Source organism: Betta splendens, chromosome 10 (genome assembly GCF_900634795.4).
Source record: "Betta splendens chromosome 10, fBetSpl5.4, whole genome shotgun sequence".
Classification (NCBI taxonomy): Eukaryota; Metazoa; Chordata; class Actinopteri; order Anabantiformes; family Osphronemidae; genus Betta; species Betta splendens.
Genome location: NC_040890.2, coordinates 12,535,159 through 12,552,306, shown reverse-complemented (window position 1 = coordinate 12,552,306; position 17,148 = coordinate 12,535,159). Strand labels below are relative to the sequence as shown.

At 49.5% G+C, this 17,148-nt stretch overlaps 3 protein-coding genes across 4 annotated transcripts; 2 read left to right on the top strand and 1 right to left on the bottom strand.

Annotated features, from left to right (window-relative positions):
- The first annotated feature begins 118 nt into the window (after nucleotides 1-118).
- Nucleotides 119-3,848, top strand: ttc9c (tetratricopeptide repeat domain 9C). Of its 2 annotated transcripts, none has more exons than XM_029164808.3 (4): nucleotides 119-272; nucleotides 865-1,208; nucleotides 1,798-1,980; nucleotides 2,619-3,848. In XM_029164808.3, exons 2-4 carry the CDS (start codon nucleotides 878-880, stop codon nucleotides 2,759-2,761), a joined length of 657 nt encoding a protein of 218 aa, XP_029020641.1. In that variant the 5' UTR covers nucleotides 119-272; nucleotides 865-877; the 3' UTR covers nucleotides 2,762-3,848. The 2 variants fall into 2 exon arrangements, with proteins under 2 accessions (XP_029020641.1, XP_029020642.1); XM_029164809.3 differs by having other exon boundaries at nucleotides 133-291.
- On the bottom strand, nucleotides 3,423-12,821 carry si:ch211-168f7.5 (uncharacterized). Its single transcript, XM_029164802.3, has 4 exons — nucleotides 12,178-12,821; nucleotides 7,833-8,040; nucleotides 6,986-7,213; nucleotides 3,423-6,794 (listed from the first exon to the last, which is right to left on the bottom strand). Exons 1-4 carry the CDS (start codon nucleotides 12,421-12,423, stop codon nucleotides 4,282-4,284), a joined length of 3,195 nt encoding a protein of 1,064 aa, XP_029020635.1. The 5' UTR covers nucleotides 12,424-12,821; the 3' UTR covers nucleotides 3,423-4,281.
- An 88-nt stretch (nucleotides 12,822-12,909) lies between these two features.
- On the top strand, nucleotides 12,910-16,040 carry map1lc3cl (microtubule-associated protein 1 light chain 3 gamma, like). Its single transcript, XM_029165264.3, has 4 exons — nucleotides 12,910-14,506; nucleotides 14,577-14,632; nucleotides 14,722-14,828; nucleotides 14,973-16,040. The coding sequence occupies exons 1-4, from the start codon at nucleotides 14,449-14,451 to the stop codon at nucleotides 15,160-15,162; spliced, it is 411 nt and encodes a 136-aa protein (XP_029021097.1). The 5' UTR covers nucleotides 12,910-14,448; the 3' UTR covers nucleotides 15,163-16,040.
- The last annotated feature ends 1,108 nt before the right edge of the window (nucleotides 16,041-17,148 follow it).

The following is a 17,148-nucleotide window of genomic DNA, read 5'->3' as shown; positions in this document are numbered from 1 at the left end:
GTGGGAATTTAGTGTCAAACTATAGTTTATATATAGTTGACTATAGTGACTATTATGATCACTGAACAGTGGAAGAACTGCTCATTTGTAATAAACGTAGATCAAGTGTTGTAATACCGCGTTCGGCCGCTGGGGGCGGTACGGCCGCACGTGGCTGGAGTGCTCGCCTCTTCGTTAGAGAACAAGGAAGCAGCAGCGGAGGAATGGTTGCCAACTCTCTCAAGTAACATTTAGCAGGCTGTCCGCTCTTCACCCACGCGGTGCTGTGCAAGGTGAGCTCTGGTGCGACAGGTAAAGCGCGCAGCCGTTTCAATGCGAGGACTACAAAGTTTGCTAGTGTATGCGATTAGCTAGCTAACACGGCTATAACTACAGTGAGGCTAGGTTAGCCGCAAGCCGTGAATGTTCCGTGCGGACAACGGTCTCTACAGGTTCTTTATAATGTTCCAAGTAGATCCCACGTTATCTGTGAAGTATTCTGGAATGTAGAACTCACCGTATCCCTAGAAATGAATGTCCAGCTCAAATAGCTTTTCGTGTTGTCGTATTTAGAAAGTAGGTCAGAAATGTTTTTTAACCAATCGCATCTTTCTGAAGTAAAACCTTTAAACGTGTGCAGATTTTAAACATATTATTTTCTTAACCACAATTAAAATTTATCCCCTGACCTTAAAGAAGGGACGAGGACAGCGTTAATAAAGTTTATTACAATTTTGAATGAATCTTGAATTGTATGTGGGATCTAGTGTTTTGTTGTTTGAGTGTCATCCTATCTCTTGTTTCCTGTTTTATTTTGTATTGTATTTGTTAGTTGACGTTGACAGTTAGTTCTAATTGTGTCACTTTTGTACTTTGGTTAATTAGCTCTACGTCAAGAATGGAGGCTGTAGGAGGAGAGGGGCGTCCGGAGGTGCAGGGAGCAGCAGCCTCACCGGGTTCCTCTGGACGTGGACAGAGTTCCGTGAAGCCAGTCTGGGCTTTGCTAGAGGAAGCAACCCAGATGAAAACAGAAGGCAACGCCTTCTACAGGGAGAAGAACATCCGCTCAGCCATCGGGCGTTATCACCGCGCGCTCCTGATCCTCCGAGGCCTTGACTCTGATGTGATGTCCTCTGTTAAAGGGTTTGGACCTGAGATCCCTGCTCTCACTCCTGAACAGCAGGCCTTAATGAGAAGCACACAAGTGGACTGCTACAACAACTTAGCTGGTAGATAAAACATCACAATTGTGCGAAGTGAAGGGATGTATAGAGTTGTGTATGAATCTGTTTTAACGTCTCAGTACCTCTTTATCAGTTTCAGTTGAAAAGTTTTGTATGGAGTAATAAGTCTGATCATTTCAATACAAACATGCCCTATGGTGGTGGTTCTCAGCCCAGGGCTTAAGCATCACTGCTTTGCCTGTTTTCTAACTATATCTGTCACAGCTAATTACCTAAATGAGGTATGGTTAATCAGTCAGAAGCTGGAAGAAAACATTTCAGCTCAAGTCAACATAAGCTAAACAAGTAGGACATTTGGGCCACTTCCCTGACACTAGATCCCTCAGGTTCTTCCTGTGCCTTTCATTATGTATTACATACATTTGTACCCCCCTGCTAACTCTCTCTATATGTAAAGTTCTAAATCTGTTGTTTTTGCAATCAATATTTTGTAAGTGTTTCCTGAATCATCATAGACTCTGTTAGGTAGTCAAAATAATTTGGCTAAAATTAGGATGGCAAGACGATTTTTTTTTTAATTTACACATCCTTAGTTACTATGTTACTAAAACAGTTACCTGTTTTTCTCTTTCAGCCTGTTTGCTTCAGAAAAAGAATGCTGATTATGCTCGTGTGCATGAATACAGTCTGCGAGTGCTGCAGTGGCAACCTGGCAATGTTAAAGCCCTGTACAGAGCAGGAGTTGCCACTCTGGAGATGGGAGATGCACAAACTGCCAAACAGTACCTCACCAAGGCCTGCAGAGAACAGCCTAATGGTAAGAAAACAGCCATGACTTCAGAATTACCTGTATCAGGTCATGTTTGGTCATTTATTTAGATACTTCTGAGTTTCCCTCTCTGGCCTAGCGAGATAGAAAGTACACAAGATATCTCCAGCCCTAATATTATATAAAAGTGACTCAGTCTACTACAAAATCACTGTACAAGTTACTTACATCTTTTGAATTGAAGTCAGAGGCACAGTCTGGTGAGTTGCTGTTTAAAGTACAAGCATACATTTTGTGTGACAACTTGTTCGCTCTGCTTTTAACTTGTGAAACCAGACTTGTGTTAGATTAGACTTATTGATGTAATTTAACCACTTGCCACACTTTGGTGTTAAAAAGTCACTTTCACTTCAAAAATATGCTTATTAGTTTAGGAGTTAGGTGAGTACATGGTCTGTTAGGTATGAAGTTGGCAACTTAGCTTAGTATTATAACAGCTTACCCAGCTCTGTCTAATCCTATTGCTTTAAATGTATTTAAATTCTGTATTTTCAGGGCTAAAAATATGTTTTTATGTTTGTTCATATGTGCAGGACAAACATATACAAGCCATGATTATTTAGCACATCTGTGAAGTAAATGTAAATTTCCTTTAAAAGTTGAAGTTTTTCAACTGTCTATTACAGACACCAACGTGAGGAAGCATCTGCAAAAGGCTGAAGAGAAACTAAATCGGGAGTTGCAAAAGGAGAAGGCCATGTATCGAGACATGTTTTCTTCTGGTCTGACGAGCAGCTCTGCAGAGGGAGTTACACAGACGGACAGTTAAACAACCATACTGGTGAGGATGTGCAGCCCACCAGCTCCACCCACCAAATTAAGCCTCAAGCTGAACTGGTCACAAAATGAAGAATGTTAACGCTCCTTCAATCACTAACGCAGTGGTTCCTTAACTCGGAGGCTGAGAGATACAGTGACGGTGGCGTGACAGTGCCTAGATATAAAGAACATAGCCCTGGCACACAGCTGGCATGGATACGATACGTAAGATAATATGTACACTCACTGCAGAGTGATGTGTTATTTTGGTTTGTTATGCAGCTTGCAGATCCTTTTGTAATTTACAGACATGTGTCCTTTAACTGTTTGAGTCAAGCACAGGGAAGTAAGGACTGTTAATGAATTGCGCTCTGTAGGAATGAAAGATGCTGCTGAAAATAGAAAGCAGACCAGAAAGTTAGTTTCCTAGCAACAAAGTGACAGAGCTAGGTTTCGCAAAAGTACTTTTAAAACCGAAAGTGACACTAATTTCATATTTTGCCTTGGATGATTGTAAGTGTTTGTCAGTGCAGTCTAATGTTAATTTAAAGGTAAATATTTTTTTAATACGCAAGCCTAAATGAAACACTGTAGATATTTCGGTCACACTGAGGGCGTAATCATCAGTTTCTTTTATTATTGTAAGCAATGAAGCCACATTTAGTCTTAAATAGCTGGATAGTTTCACCATTCAATATTTATTTGAAAATCCTGAGCACAATATCAAGTTAAAGAGTATTTGCTTGGTTTGGTCATTATCTGGCCAATATGATTGTACTTCTGAGGCAATAGTGCCTCATTAACGACGAGAAATATCACATTCTCACAATAATTATATTAATGGAACAAGTTACAGAGCAGCATGCAGGGAGAGCGTACACAGACATTCATACTCATGGCTAGGAGTGCAACTAATATGTAATGAAGCTGCTTATAGCCACTACGATGTGGTCATATTTAGTGTTTTTATGATGGCGCTACGTTTCTGCCATGAAGGATTCTGAACAACATTCTCACTATGGAAGAAAACCTCTGTGGTCAACACTGTGGTCTAAGAGTTAATGATTCACCCCTAAATAAAGTTATCACGAATGTCTTGCCTCTTCTCATCGACTGCACTGCCTCCTGCAGGACATCTGCTGTGATACATTTTAAATGATCCATCGTCAGGGAAGAGTCTGTGACTGTGCAATGTTTTGGCTACGGAGAACTCAGACGCAGCTGGAGAGTCAGATTCTGTAATGTTGAGAGCCAGTAAAAAGTCTTTAAACATTTACAAAAACTTTACTAGAATATATGAAATGAATGATCGGTTTTACACTTGTGTGCCTGAGCGGAACTTCCATTGTGTCGGTAGATGAAAGTGCAGGCAGACGTCGTAGCCAGTTTGTCTTTAGTAATCATCGTTCTCTGAAGTCTGAGGCCAAAGACGATGCCGCTTTCATTTACCATGACATTCAATACCGGCCATTGCAGGTGTGAACGTTAATGAGGAAGAATCGTCTACTGTGATAATTTACTGTACAAGCGTCACTTCTTGGATGGCTTCCGTTTGAGACTCAAGGACCGCATGGAGCCAAACACTCTCTTCCCCAAGTCCCTCAGCGACCGAGAGCGCTGGAGGGGCATCCTCGGGGGGGGCGACGGAGAGAAGGACGGCGAGGACAGAGGGGAGAGCGAGTGGCAGCTGCCCTCCAGGCTCTGTGAGCGGGACAGGTTGAACAGGCTGGCAGTGGAAGACAAGCGTTTGTCCTCCTTCGCTCGCAGCAGTCTGACCCCTTCGTCTTTTCTAATGCTCATGCCCCCTTGGCCCACGTCTAAGGAGGACACCCAGTGGGAGCGCCTTGACGCCTCCTCGCTGTGATTACGCGGCACAAGCAATCCCTGGGACTCGCTCCTGAACAGAGCCCTCCTGGAAAGCCTGAGGCTGGAGCTGTGTCTCTCCCCGTCTTCCTTCGCCCTCCTCTTTGAGAAGATCGGGGAGTTGTCCACTTCTGGTCTCGTGTCATGGCTACTGGATGGAGTCTTCACCCTCCTGTGCTCCTTCCTCCAGCTCCCAACGCTGTTCCTCCTCCACCCGTAGCCATACTCCGCTCTGTCCATCTCCTCCCGTTCGCTTTCAGACTCTTTTCCCCAGAGGCGTCCCTCAAAGCCCTTCCACAGTTTGTTGGAAGCCTTTTTCGGCGTTTGGGCAGCTGTTCGCTCCTCCTCGATCCAAACAGAACTGTAGTCGTCTCTCTTGGCGTAGCTGCTGACGGTGGCTGCCCTGATCAGCTTGTGTGACGCATGCTTCCCTCTGTAGAGCCCCTCTCCCTCCGCCCTCTTCCACCCAGCGCCGCCTGCACTCTGCCGAAGCGAACCGCCCCTTGGTTGTATCCCACCGTGCTCCAAAGGAGAGGTCCTGGTGCGGGGCAGGGAGCACTGGAAAGGTGCATCTCGACGGAAAACGGAGAGCGGCGTTGCACCCTGGGGGGACGGCTGGAGAGGCCGGGGAGGCGAGCGGCGTCTGGGGGTGGGACGCGATGCAGGGGAGGATGCAGTAGAAGAAGGAAGGTCAGATGGAGAAGGAATTTGCTGGTAGTGGCAGTGGGAGGCATAATGGGGAGAAGGAATATGGATGGACTGGTAAGGGTGTATGGGGCTGCTGGAGTGTGAAAGGGGAGGGGTGAGACTGGACTGAGACTGTGGGGAGTGTGTGACACTGAGCGACAGCTGTATTGGTCTCTGGGGGTTCAGGTCATTCAGTCTATTATAGTCATGCGACTGCTCTGTTTGGGCTGTCAGGTGAGTTTTACTGTGACCCCTCACTTCACCAGTCGTGTCTGTTTGAAAGCAGTCAATATCCAGCTCCACACCTTGTTCCATCAGCCCGACCACAACAGCTCTGGACAGGCCAGAGAGGCGAGAGATCTCTCCCACCATGGGGGAGTCTTCACTTAGCTTAGCGCTACAGCTAGACTCTTGGATCAAGCTGCTGCGCTGAGACCCGGGAGCAGATCCAGCATTTGTGCCAAACACCTGCGGCCCAGCTTCAGGCGGAGCGCCGCTGCTCCAGTCTAGAGAGTGACAGAAGTGGGACGACCCGAATCCTGGACTCGGACCTGGCCCTGGAGTGACTTCTAAAGAGCTACGGTGGTTCAGGCTGCCTGGACAGGTTGAAATGCGAGGGCGAGTTCTAAGTGCTGGGGTTGGCGTGGTAGAGGCGAGTGATGAGGCACAGGCAGCTGGAGTTGTCAAGTCGCTTCTCAGAGCTCCACACGAGCCATTTTTGGCACTATCTGCAGGTCCTCGGCTAGAATTTAAAGCCGGGTTCAGGTTCAAGTTGAGGTTGAGATGCAGGTTGATGCTCAAGTCCTCTCCGGTTGCTGAAGGAAGGTTACCCAGGTTGATGGAGTTCCTGGTGGCTTTCTTCCCTGCGGTGCTGAGGCTGACTCTAGCAGAGTTCCCCAGCAGCGACTTGCAGGGAGTGATGCTGCCCCCTGGCAGGGTGGCGGGCGTACTGCGGCTCTCAAAGGCAGAAAGAGACTGAGTTGAACCGTGACGTTTGCCAGGGGTACAAAGGCCTCTGTGCATGACTGGACAAGGGGTCGCAGCTGACGTTAGATCAGACGTGGAGGCGCTTACTCTACTGCGATACTGATGAGCCAGTCGAGAGATGTACTGCTCCAGCTGGGTGAACGAGGCCAGTGCGGGAGGCTGCTGGCGCTGGAGCGACAGAGCTGGGTCAGTGTTGGACTCTAGCGATTCATTGTGTTGGGGCCCTTCAGGGGAGACGGAGTGCTCCTGGCTCTGGGAGGTGAAGAGGGGGCTCTGCAGGGCGACCGCATGCAGCGGGCTCGGGTACGAGTAAACCTCCTTGGTTCGACGGGAAACCAAGTCTGAGCAGTATCGCGGGTCCAGCTGCAGTTTTGGGTGGAGGGCGAAGGCTGAGGAAGAGGAGGTCGAGTCAAGAAGAGGAAGGAGTGAAACAATCGCAGAGTCGCCAAGTCCTGAGCAGAGGTCGGACAGAAAGCTCAGACCACACGCCTCGAGGTCACACGAAGCTGGAAGGAATGGAAGACGGCAAATTAGGTTTTATAAATGTAAAATCTTTCATTCCCCAAATATGTCCTTGTTATGTAATAATCCCATCTGGTGTTTAAATCCAGAGCACTGCATTAACCTGTCTTCAGCTGACTACTCTAATTAGTTTTTACCCAGAGATTAATTAAAGATCAATCTGGGATGTGCCCACCTGAACGTTGCTTCCTTTCTGGCTCCGCGTCTTCCGGGCTGTTTTCCAGTGCATTCGGCTGCTGCACTGCGTTCTCTGACCACAGACTGTCTGTGTTGTCCGCAGACAGAGGGACCTGCTCCCAGAACTTGGGAGGCCGGGCCGCCGGCGCCGGTCCTCCCTGAGCGGCATCACTGGACACAGAGTAGCAAGAGTCCGACAGGGAGCTCCCACTCACCGAATAGAAACCTTAACGAGAGAGGACAGGAAGTATCACAACACTGAGCACATCTACTGAAATGCTCAAAGAAGCTGAGGATTTAGGCCAAAGTTGGAGTCCGCGTCTCTGGTGACAGTTGAATGTAAACAGAAATGTAGATCAGTGACAACTAGCTGAAGTCTGACATCACCTACACTGAAACTCAGACGTCATTAACAAATACCTGAACGAAGATGTCAGAGGATTCAGTGTTTGATTAACTAGTAGCATGAAGACAGTGAAACACCAGCTGTAAAATATCACAAATCAGAATTCGCTTTGGAAGAACGAGGCATGAAAAACCTCTTCCAACTTTGCAGTTCTGATATAATGTCGTTCAGGGCTTTAAGTTGAGTAACTCGCTAAGTGTTTGCGCTGCCATCGACGAAAGCAGGGAACAATGAAACGATGGCGTTTAAAGCAAACATCTGAGGCAAACACATGAGCGGGAGATAAGAGTTTGGCAAGAACAGCTGAGAAGTTGACAGGAGCCGCTGTCAATGAATGAGTCAGCGCCGAGTCACGCAGGGTGCAAGTCAACAGCAGCAAAGTAGGAAAACGGTTAATGTTTGACACCAGCCGACGCACACATTCCTCTGCTGCCTTCACCTGAACTGGGCCTGGAGTCGCTGTCCAGGTGGACCACGCCGCCCGGGTCTGGCGTCGGGGGGGAGAGGAGCTCGGAGGGGGCGTCCCAGGACAGCGTGGACCAGCGTGAGGCGCTGGCTCGGCCCGATGAGGGGGGGGAGCTGGCGTCGCCGCCGTCCTCCAGGCTGCTCTGACACGGCGACGCCGACGCGTCTGATGGAGAGGGAGCCTGGAACGAGTCACACAGCCATTAACTCCATGTATGTTAATATCGGATCATGTGGCAGAACCAAAGGCTCCACAGCAGCTTTTACAGTCGCATGTGGAGAAAACCAAGTCAAGACTTGCACACTAGTTGACTTTGGACTGTAGACGTTTTGTCAACAATAGCCTGAAATGATAATTTTATCAAACTATGCTGTCGACGAGGCGTTCTGCCAATCGGGCCCTGGGCGTCACTGCTGCTACTCTAAATAACAGCAATCAGCCAGGAGATAGTCTTCATCGGGCTACGGAACCATCGCAACCATGGCAACCCAGCAGCGGCTGGAAACCGGGCCGTACGTGCAGCTTCTCCGCTCGTCCATAAGGATGAAGACGTAGAAGCGATTGTAGCGGTCCACAGCGTGATTAGTACAACACACCAGACGATATCATGGAGCAGACATGTGCTCTGATGACGTCACCCCCAGTTCCAACAATCGCCCCGTCAACTTAGCAAAGTGCCTCCATTTCTCAGATTAGTGGTGCTTGGTAGAGTAACCCCCCCCCCGCTTTCAATTACTCTCCAAATCCCCTGACCCACCCCAGCAGGACGGCAGCCAAGAGTCCCTGCATCACAGCGATGGGGCTCAGACAACAGGAGTCCTGTGAGTGGCACTGATCAATCCTCTTGTTACAGAGGGAACAATGCAGGTAGTGAGTCACCGCTGGGTGGACAGGAGAGGAGGGGGATTCACGGGATAAAGGGAAAAGACAGATGACGCAACAAAGAGCGGTGGCAGAAGGGAAAAGAGGGGGGCGGTGGACTGTGAAGGGAAGAGGGGAGGAAGGGAGCGAGAGTTTCAGACTTAGTTTAGGGTTTTCTGGACTCGGGGAGATTAGGGAGCCTCCGAATCACCGCCGTCCTCCCTCTCGCTTATTTTCCTCAGTGACTCTGAAATGAGTCGTGGATGAGTGGGTGACCAAAACGGACAGAGGGACAAAAAAAGAGACAGACACTGAGAAATGAGGGAATGAGTCACTGAGCCAGTGAAGACAGTAAAGGGAGGGAGGGTGAGCGGTTGCCGGGCGAGAGAGAGAAGGGCATCTTGGAAGACCCCCACCTCCCCCACACTCCCCTTGACAAATAACCCCCCCCACACACACCCGCTCCCACTCCTATAATATCTTTGGAGCCAGCCACCCCCTACTCACCATAGCTACAGCTGCTCGCTCTCCAACTCTCACTCGCTTCTCCTCCCACACAGAACCACAACAGCACAACAGGCCTGGCGAAATATTTAACTCATCCCCAGCCAGCACGCACGCACGCACGCACGCACGCACGCACGCACGCACGCACGCACGCACGCACGCACGCACACACACACACACACACACACACACACACACACAGACACACAGACACACACGCACACACAATCTTGTGACTTTCACTGGCATTTACTGTATGTTCTCCCATCTGCATTCTCCTCCAGTGCCTTAAAAGCACATGTTTCCGTTGCCACATGTTTGTGGGTCCACCTTTAAAAACTACGGCAAATGTGTAAATATCTGGAAAAAAAACTCCTTCGCTCTTTGCTGGATTATCCTTCAGCATCATCATATTGCATGTTCCACCGCCCAGCGCATAATCAAATCATATGAGGCTGACAGGCAAATGGGTGTGGAGGGGGGGTGTCTACACCGAGCTGTAACATGATCTTCCTTTATGAGAGAACAGCGCAGCCCACAATATGGAGAAAATGTATGGGAGGATGGGACAGTAAAGCTGCACAGCTGATCAGGAGCAATGTGGCATCACGGAGACACATTGCAGCCATATTGGGTTAGAGATGTGGACAAACAGTGTAGGATGAAGCCAGTGCTTTGAGAGAAGTACTTGTTCTACACAGCACAGTGTTGTTTTCTGCATTATTAATGTGCTATTGAAATTGAAAGACAGCCCACACAGCAGACTGATGCGCTGCAGCATTTCCCCAAACACTCAGGTCGATTTGCTTTATTTATTTATTTTTTTTTCAAGTATTATTGTTACAGACGGTTTGAAGTGACTTTAGACCAAATCCTGAGGCTAGAACCCGAGACCAAAGCTGCCTCGCTCCACAGGTCAGGGTAATAGGCCTGCATGTAAGATGATGCTGAGCCCAGTCTGAGGACCGCTGGTCTTCTCTAAGTGCAGAGCTCCAGGGTCCAGAAGAAGAAAACGGTTTCCACAAACAAGAAGAACAAGAAGTCCTATGTTTAAAAAAGGACCCGCATCACGCCTGCTGGAGTGCACTATTTTTCCGTCACAGCTGACACACGCAGCCATAATCCCAGCCTGACGCACGTGGATTTGCGCTGCCCTCGCTCTCCGCTGGTCGAGAGAAAAGGTGAATCACATTTCAGGAGTTTAAATCCGTAATATATATAAAAAAAGACAAAGCTGCTGTTAAGTGAAGTCAGTGTGGAGTCGACTAATCCTCCAGGCCACCAGGTAGTCATGCTTTGAATCATCTCCTCCCTGTCCTCCCTCCAGCTGCTCCCGCGTCGTCTGAACGCTCGCGGCCACTTTTTCCAGCAGCCATTTGTCTTTATCCATGCAAATGCGCCGTGCGCGGGCGCGCTGGCGGAGCCTGGACCCGGCCGAGGGCCCGGCGCCAGCCTGGACCCGCTACGCTGGCAGCTCCCTTCCGAGGTGAGAATGAGCAATGCTCCCGTCACCGCGGGGGGTCACACGGGAGACGCCGGCAGGTGGGAGGAACATTATGAGCCGCGCTTCCAAGCGGACGCCCTCGCGCCGACACAGACGGGTCCGATTGTTTCCCGGTGCGGCCGATGGTTGATATGATTCACCGCTCTGCAGAGCTGACCTCAGCTGCGGCCCCGGTTCAGACGGGGGACGTGCGAACCGGATGCTGACTAATACCACTCTGGTATCAAGCGCACTTCTTTTCAGTGCGGCGTGACGGGAGAAATTATCTGGCACTGGTGCAGATAAGAATAAAATGCTCTGTCGTCAACGATGACCCTTCTGGGGTCAGATGTGGAAATAATCCACAGATAATCCACGAATGACTCGTTTAGTACGAAATGTCATAGACTGTAAATGTAAAATGCTGCTATGTTGAAGTTTAGGTCCATGGGGAGAAAATAACGTTTTTCGTGTTTTTTATTTTTTCTATGTTAGAGACATATTAGTCCTGGAAAGAGGATCTCATTATGCAAAATGATACATGAGGATGTGGTGTCCTAGCGGAACAAACCTTTAATAGAACAACAGGACGCCTTAAAACAGCTCAATGCTGTGTTTTCCTCTAAATCTTCTGTAGGTGGAGAAACTCAGACTTTTATACTGAAAGATGACTGAATACCTGCTAAACTCTCCAGCATGCAAACGCTTGCTGTCACTTCATCCTCTCATTATCCGGAGAGTTGTGTCTTGACGACAGCCTGGGTTCACACTGAGTTCATGTTCTCTAATCAGGTATCGGACCACCTACTGTACATCTCCAGGACCCGGGCCGCGTGCGCTGGTTCGCAGCTTGTCCTCTTGCATCACATGCCAACTCCCATCTCCATCACAACCAGATAACAATCTCTGGCTGTGAAATGTGTGTGTCTCTGTTTGTGACCGGGGGACCAACGGAACCAGAGCAGGTCCATCTCTACTGGAGCGCGGCACCAGAACCTTCTCCAGGCTACAGAACGTGATGGAGTCTGCCTCCATAATGATCACAGTGATTTCCAAAGTGACCTTTACAGCTGATAAGACGTGGGAGCGGAGCCAAAATGCAGCAGCAGGCTATCTGGTTGCTGACTCGTGTATTAATAGGCTGCCTGCACCAGACTCCAGCGCCGGATCTCACCACAGCCTCTCTAACCTTGGCCCAGGGCACAGGGCCAGCCAGACGGGAGCTGGTCCCGCTCCCTGACCCCAATGACATTTGCTCCATGTGACGGTCAGACGCGCATAGAGCTGTTCGCCCGCACGGTCTCTGGCACCATCTCAGTCAAACACTCCGCTACGGGCGCAGCCACGCGCCGCCGGGCAGCGATCAAATCTGTCCCCGCGGCCGCAGAGGGACCGGCTTGTTGGCAGATCACCACCATCGCCGCATCCATATTTAATAATGTCGTCATGCAGAGATCCGGGACTGACCTGTTGCCTGCGGCTTGTCGCAGAGCTCTGCGGGGTCCCGCTGCCCTCGTCTCCCCGCGGCTCCCCGGCGTCGGTGGCGTCGGCGGGGTCTCGGTCCTCCAGAGCGGCGTCCACCAGGGCCAGGTGTTTGCACCTGAGCAGCTCCAGCTCCAGCACGCCGGCCAGCGTCGCCTTGAGCCGCTCTCCGATGCGGACGCGCTCCGAGCCCGACCACAGCGAGTTCACGCAGCCGCGGCGGGCGGCCATGGTCGGCGGCGGCGGCGGCGGCGGCGGCGGCGGGCGAACCGGTGCGCGCCGCGGGGGCTGCGGCTCGGTTAGCGGTGCGGCGAGCGGGGGGAACGAGCGGGTCAGGGCGCGGGTCCGGGCAGCGCAACGCGGAGCGGCATAGTCACCGCTCGAATTAGCGCAGCGTTAATAAAAATAGAATCCTCAGCATCTGTAACGCGCCGCGCAGCCTACGGCTTCACGCGGAGCCGCCGACTGACACCGGGCTGGAATTAATGAACGCACCGGGAGGCTCAATGGACGTCAACGAGCCGCGACTCACGCTAGTGCAGACCCGCTCGGTGCGTGCGCGTTTTATCACTAACAAGCCCCCAAATCCCACGGAGTTTCCGGAGCGGTGCGCTCCGCGTGCCGCGTCCCCCAACGAGACAATGCCACAGACCGACGGACGGAGGGTGATAGCGTTACATGTGGGAGCGGGCGGCGGGAGGTGGAGCCACTGCGCCAGGGCCGCTCGCGCATTGGACGCGGAACTTTTTCGAACGGACGCATGGGGGGGAAAAAAAGAACCCCCCTGCGCGTCCAACTTCACCGCCTGAGAACAAATACAGGTTCCCAGAGGCAGTGGTGGAATGCAACCAGGCTGCTGGGAGGCCTGGTTTTACTGGAGCGTTTCCAGTCTGGAAATGTCAACGGGTATAAATGTCAAAAGGAAAAGCTCTCTGTTCCACTCAAATCAAAAACCTGGGGCTGATTGGACCTTATGACACCAAAACATGAGCAGGTCTGTCATGTCTAACTAGGCATCCACTGCTTAAATAGGGTAGAAATCTGTCAGCAGCATTAAAGAGACGTCCCACACTGAAAAGGTTAAGATGGACAAAAGGACACAAACACTGACTGAGGAACAGTTTGGGGTGTCTGAACAATAAAGCAGAGCATTTGTAGGACATGGTGGAGGTAAACGCATGCTCTGAGGCTGCTTCGGTGCTCAGTTAGTGGGAATGCACGGCAAAAACACATTTGAATTGCATCTGTGGCCCAGCAGTAAATGTCCAGAGTGTCAGGTGCCCAGCAGGGGGTGGTCTCCCCTCAGCACAGCTGCTGACCCTGCTCTTGTTCCTGAATGACCGCTCCACAGAGGAGACCTCAGGTGAAAGTGCAGGTACTTTCGATTGTGACATTAATATCTTAGAAATTGGCAGTAGAAGCTTTTAAGAAAATAGTAAAAGATTGTTATGCAGCATTAAGAAATTAAAAATAGAATGAAGTGTTTAGATGGAGTTTTTGTTATCCTTAAACGTTCATCTTATCAAAAAGAGAAAACAATCTCAGCTAATGAAGTCGTGTGATGGGTTCAACAGGAGTCGACCCCTAAGTGAGCTTCAGTTACAAACGTTTGCTCTCACGGCCGGACACAAACAAAGAGGCCAGTTAACTTTGAAAAGCTGCATTTGTTGATTTGACTTGCAAACAACCAAACTGACTTTTTACCAGCGGACACGTTGACAATGCATAGCAGCAGATGCAGAGTGGTTACGCAACCATTAGAGAGACGGTGCCTGACTGCTGGGTCAGAGCGGCTATCAGGGAGGTCAAAGGTCAGGGGTTCACACAAAGTAAACTAATTAAGAATCCACTATCGCTCCATTTAAACCTTTAACGTCTGATCGGTGCCTCCATCGACCCGCCTGTGTTCTGTGTGAACGTCTACGTGACCGTTGCATCATCATCATCATCATCACACGTGGATGCGAGGACCCGTTCCATAGGCAGCACAGGATCTGGTTTGAACCAGCGCAGAGCTGACACACAGACACACAGAGCAGCGGCCCGCTGGGGTGAGGAGCGTGCCTTTGTTTGCTGGACTCGCATTCCTGCTCCTCCCCGCTCCGTCCCCTATAAAAGCTCAGGCAGGGGCTGCAGCGCATTCAGGTCCGCTTGCGTCCGCCCGAGGGGTCCTCACCACCAGCCCGGGCCCAGACCACCACGGCAGGAGCCAGCAGCCTCAACGCCCCCATCCGCCACCGGAACCAGCCCACAAACATGGCGCCCTTTGAGAAATCCATGGAGATGATGCCCTTCAAGCAGAGGAAATGCCTCGGTGCGTCATCCACACAGTGATCCCAAAGTGTATGGTACCACGAGTATAACTGTGTACTTTTCCTCTGTAGCAACGAGAAAAGATGAAGTGTGCAGCATCCGCTCCAAATTCCCCAACAAGTTGCCGGTGGGTTTAAAATGCTTATTTATTTATTTATTTATTTATTTATTTACTTATTTGCAGCATCAGCTGATTTCTGTTTTGCTGGTCTCCAGGTGATCGTTGAACGGTACATCCGGGAGAAGACTCTCCCCCTGTTGGACAAAACCAAGTTCCTGGTCCCCTTCGAGCTGACCTTGGGTCAGTTCCTGTGCCTGCTCAGGTAAAGCATGCTCTCCCACGTGTGCGAATCGCACCCCACAGCTTCTGGTTTGAACCGGCTGCTTTTCCTCCTCCTTCCTTGTTCTCCATCGCACCTCGCGCCCCCTCTCGCCCGCTGCCTGTCCCCCACCTGCCTTTATCTCAGGAGCAAGATCGCTCTGGACTCCAGCCAGGCCCTGTTCCTGCTGGTGGCGGAGAAGAGCGTGTCCTGCATGTCCTCCAGCATGGGCGAGATTTACTCCCTCTACAGCGACGCCGACGGCTTCCTCTACTTCACCTACGCCTCTCAGGAGATGTTCGGAGCACCTCACCCGGCACACAGGCCGCCGCACTGAGCGTCATGCATTCAACAAAAGTCTTCAATAGTTGTGACACCACACGGTGGAAGCGGAGAGCAGCCCAGCGGGAGCCGGACGGGCCTTTGCTTCCAGCCCGGAGCCGTGAACTGGTGGCATCCTGCCCCCGAAGCTCCATGGACCTTTAAAACCTCTCCACCGTCCATTTCTGTTGTGCTCAAAACCAGTGTGAGTTGGACGCGACTCACGCTAATGAACTGTTTGTTCTGTTCTGGCCGCCTCGTGCGTTAAGTGCCATGTGATCTTAGCAGTAAAAGTAGAAATCAATCCACTGACCTGTTTTTGACTGAACTGTCAGAGCGAGTGCAGCGATCGGCCTCTGGCTCTAGATGTAAAGTTTTTCACTTCGGGTGTTTTCATGTTGTTATTGCAGGTCAAAACAATCATGTCTTCATACTTCTGACAGATCTTTCTGGGACTGAGACTCATTCTTGGCACTTTAACCTCCCTCCTCTTCATCGCTGACTTCCCTTAGAAATGTGAACTTGTGATCGGGCTCTTAAGACCCACAGCACATGAATGTTCATTTAATGTTCCTCTGATGTTTTCCCCATCCAGCTGTCAGTTTATCAATGAGCAAATAAATTCTTGTCCTTTCATTTAATAACTTGGACTGAGAATTATTCACGTTTTAATAAAAACACCTCATACAGTGAGAGAGCATGTGTTAAGCCAGATTTAGCTAATGGCTCATTTTAACCTGCAGTTCCTGGACAGACATGTACAAGAAATAGCACTTTAATGGTTTGCAAATTAAAATATCAATAAATATATGTTAAACACGATCAAACAAAGACATAACATTAACTATTATTATCATTAACTACTGAACCCAGAGCACACACAGCCAGTCTGACAGATGGGCCAGAGCTTAGCTTTAGCTTTAGCTTTAGCTTTAGCTTTAGTAGTCCTAGAACCTGCTGACCAACAGTTAGCAAAGAAATGATGATGCATGAAATACAGTCACATAAATACACATAAATATACTAAACATGCAAGAACACTCTGTGTTATGTCTTTTCATTGTGGCTTCGAAAGAATAATGAACTTAAAACTACAAAAGGCTTTTATTAAAAAAAAAGAGAGAACTTCTATTTTGAAGTGTCTTGTTTTAGCACCTTAAGCGTTCTGCTGACATTTACACACAAACACCATGTTGTCAATAATCAAATGACAAATTTCTGGCAAGCGTCTGATTCAGTTCTGGTTTCCTGTCATCTGGTGTTTTAAGGACACATTGTCTGAGGCTGCATCTGCTGAGACGCCTGCAACGGGATTTACCAAAACACGAACAGGCATTATTTGTAATTATTGTGTTGAGCCATTGGTGACTCTCAACGATTGGCCGGAGGTCAGGTCTGATAGCTTATCACTGCTCAAGCTGCAGTTCATCCTGAAATTTGGACCTGGAAAGACGCCTCTAGAACCTCTAGTGAGCACATTGCTGCGCTGTTAACTTTGGGTTGTCATGAACACGGGTCTACGTGATGTAGGTGGGTTACAACTCAAACCCCAGGACTTGATCTGTGCACTTGTACTCATTCCTCACATGAGGCTGAGAAGTGACGCTCCCTCCTCACAACTGTGTTACAGCCTGGTCTGTCAGCGTGGGGGTCAGTGTGTCAGAAGGCCGAAGGACCACAAATGTGAATTAGTTCAATACTAACGATACTATGATATTATTTTCAATATAATATGACACTTATATCATCACATAATACAGTTTGACATTATACTATGTAAATACTATACTTTTACTTACACCTTTTTACATCATACTATACTCTGATACTATTTTAACTAAATATTATATTTTCACACTTTTTCTACCACATACTATACCACGACACTGTCGAAATGCTCCATCTGTATAATTCGGCGAATGCAAAGCACAAATGTGAGTCAGACTCATGAAAGAATCAGGAGGAGGTGGTGATGGGAGTAAAAACACAAAGCGACAGAAGC

Bases quoted from the DNA above. Each gene is read 5' to 3' on its own strand.
- ttc9c (XM_029164808.3), top strand. From the start codon at position 878: ATGGAGGCTGTAGGAGGAGAGGGGCGTCCGGAGGTGCAGGGAGCAGCA. The intron at 1,209-1,797 runs GTAGATAAAACA...TTTCTCTTTCAG, and splicing joins CTGCTACAACAACTTAGCTG to CCTGTTTGCTTCAGAAAAAG. The intron at 1,981-2,618 runs GTAAGAAAACAG...TGTCTATTACAG, and splicing joins CTGCAGAGAACAGCCTAATG to ACACCAACGTGAGGAAGCAT.
- si:ch211-168f7.5 (XM_029164802.3), bottom strand. From the start codon at position 12,423: ATGGCCGCCCGCCGCGGCTGCGTGAACTCGCTGTGGTCGGGCTCGGAG. The intron at 8,041-12,177 runs GTCAGTCCCGGA...GACTCGTTCCAG, and splicing joins CGACAAGCCGCAGGCAACAG to GCTCCCTCTCCATCAGACGC. The intron at 6,795-6,985 runs GTGGGCACATCC...CATTCCTTCCAG, and splicing joins AGAAAGGAAGCAACGTTCAG to CTTCGTGTGACCTCGAGGCG.
- map1lc3cl (XM_029165264.3), top strand. From the start codon at position 14,449: ATGGCGCCCTTTGAGAAATCCATGGAGATGATGCCCTTCAAGCAGAGG. The intron at 14,507-14,576 runs GTGCGTCATCCA...TTTCCTCTGTAG, and splicing joins CAAGCAGAGGAAATGCCTCG to CAACGAGAAAAGATGAAGTG. The intron at 14,829-14,972 runs GTAAAGCATGCT...CCTTTATCTCAG, and splicing joins CAGTTCCTGTGCCTGCTCAG to GAGCAAGATCGCTCTGGACT.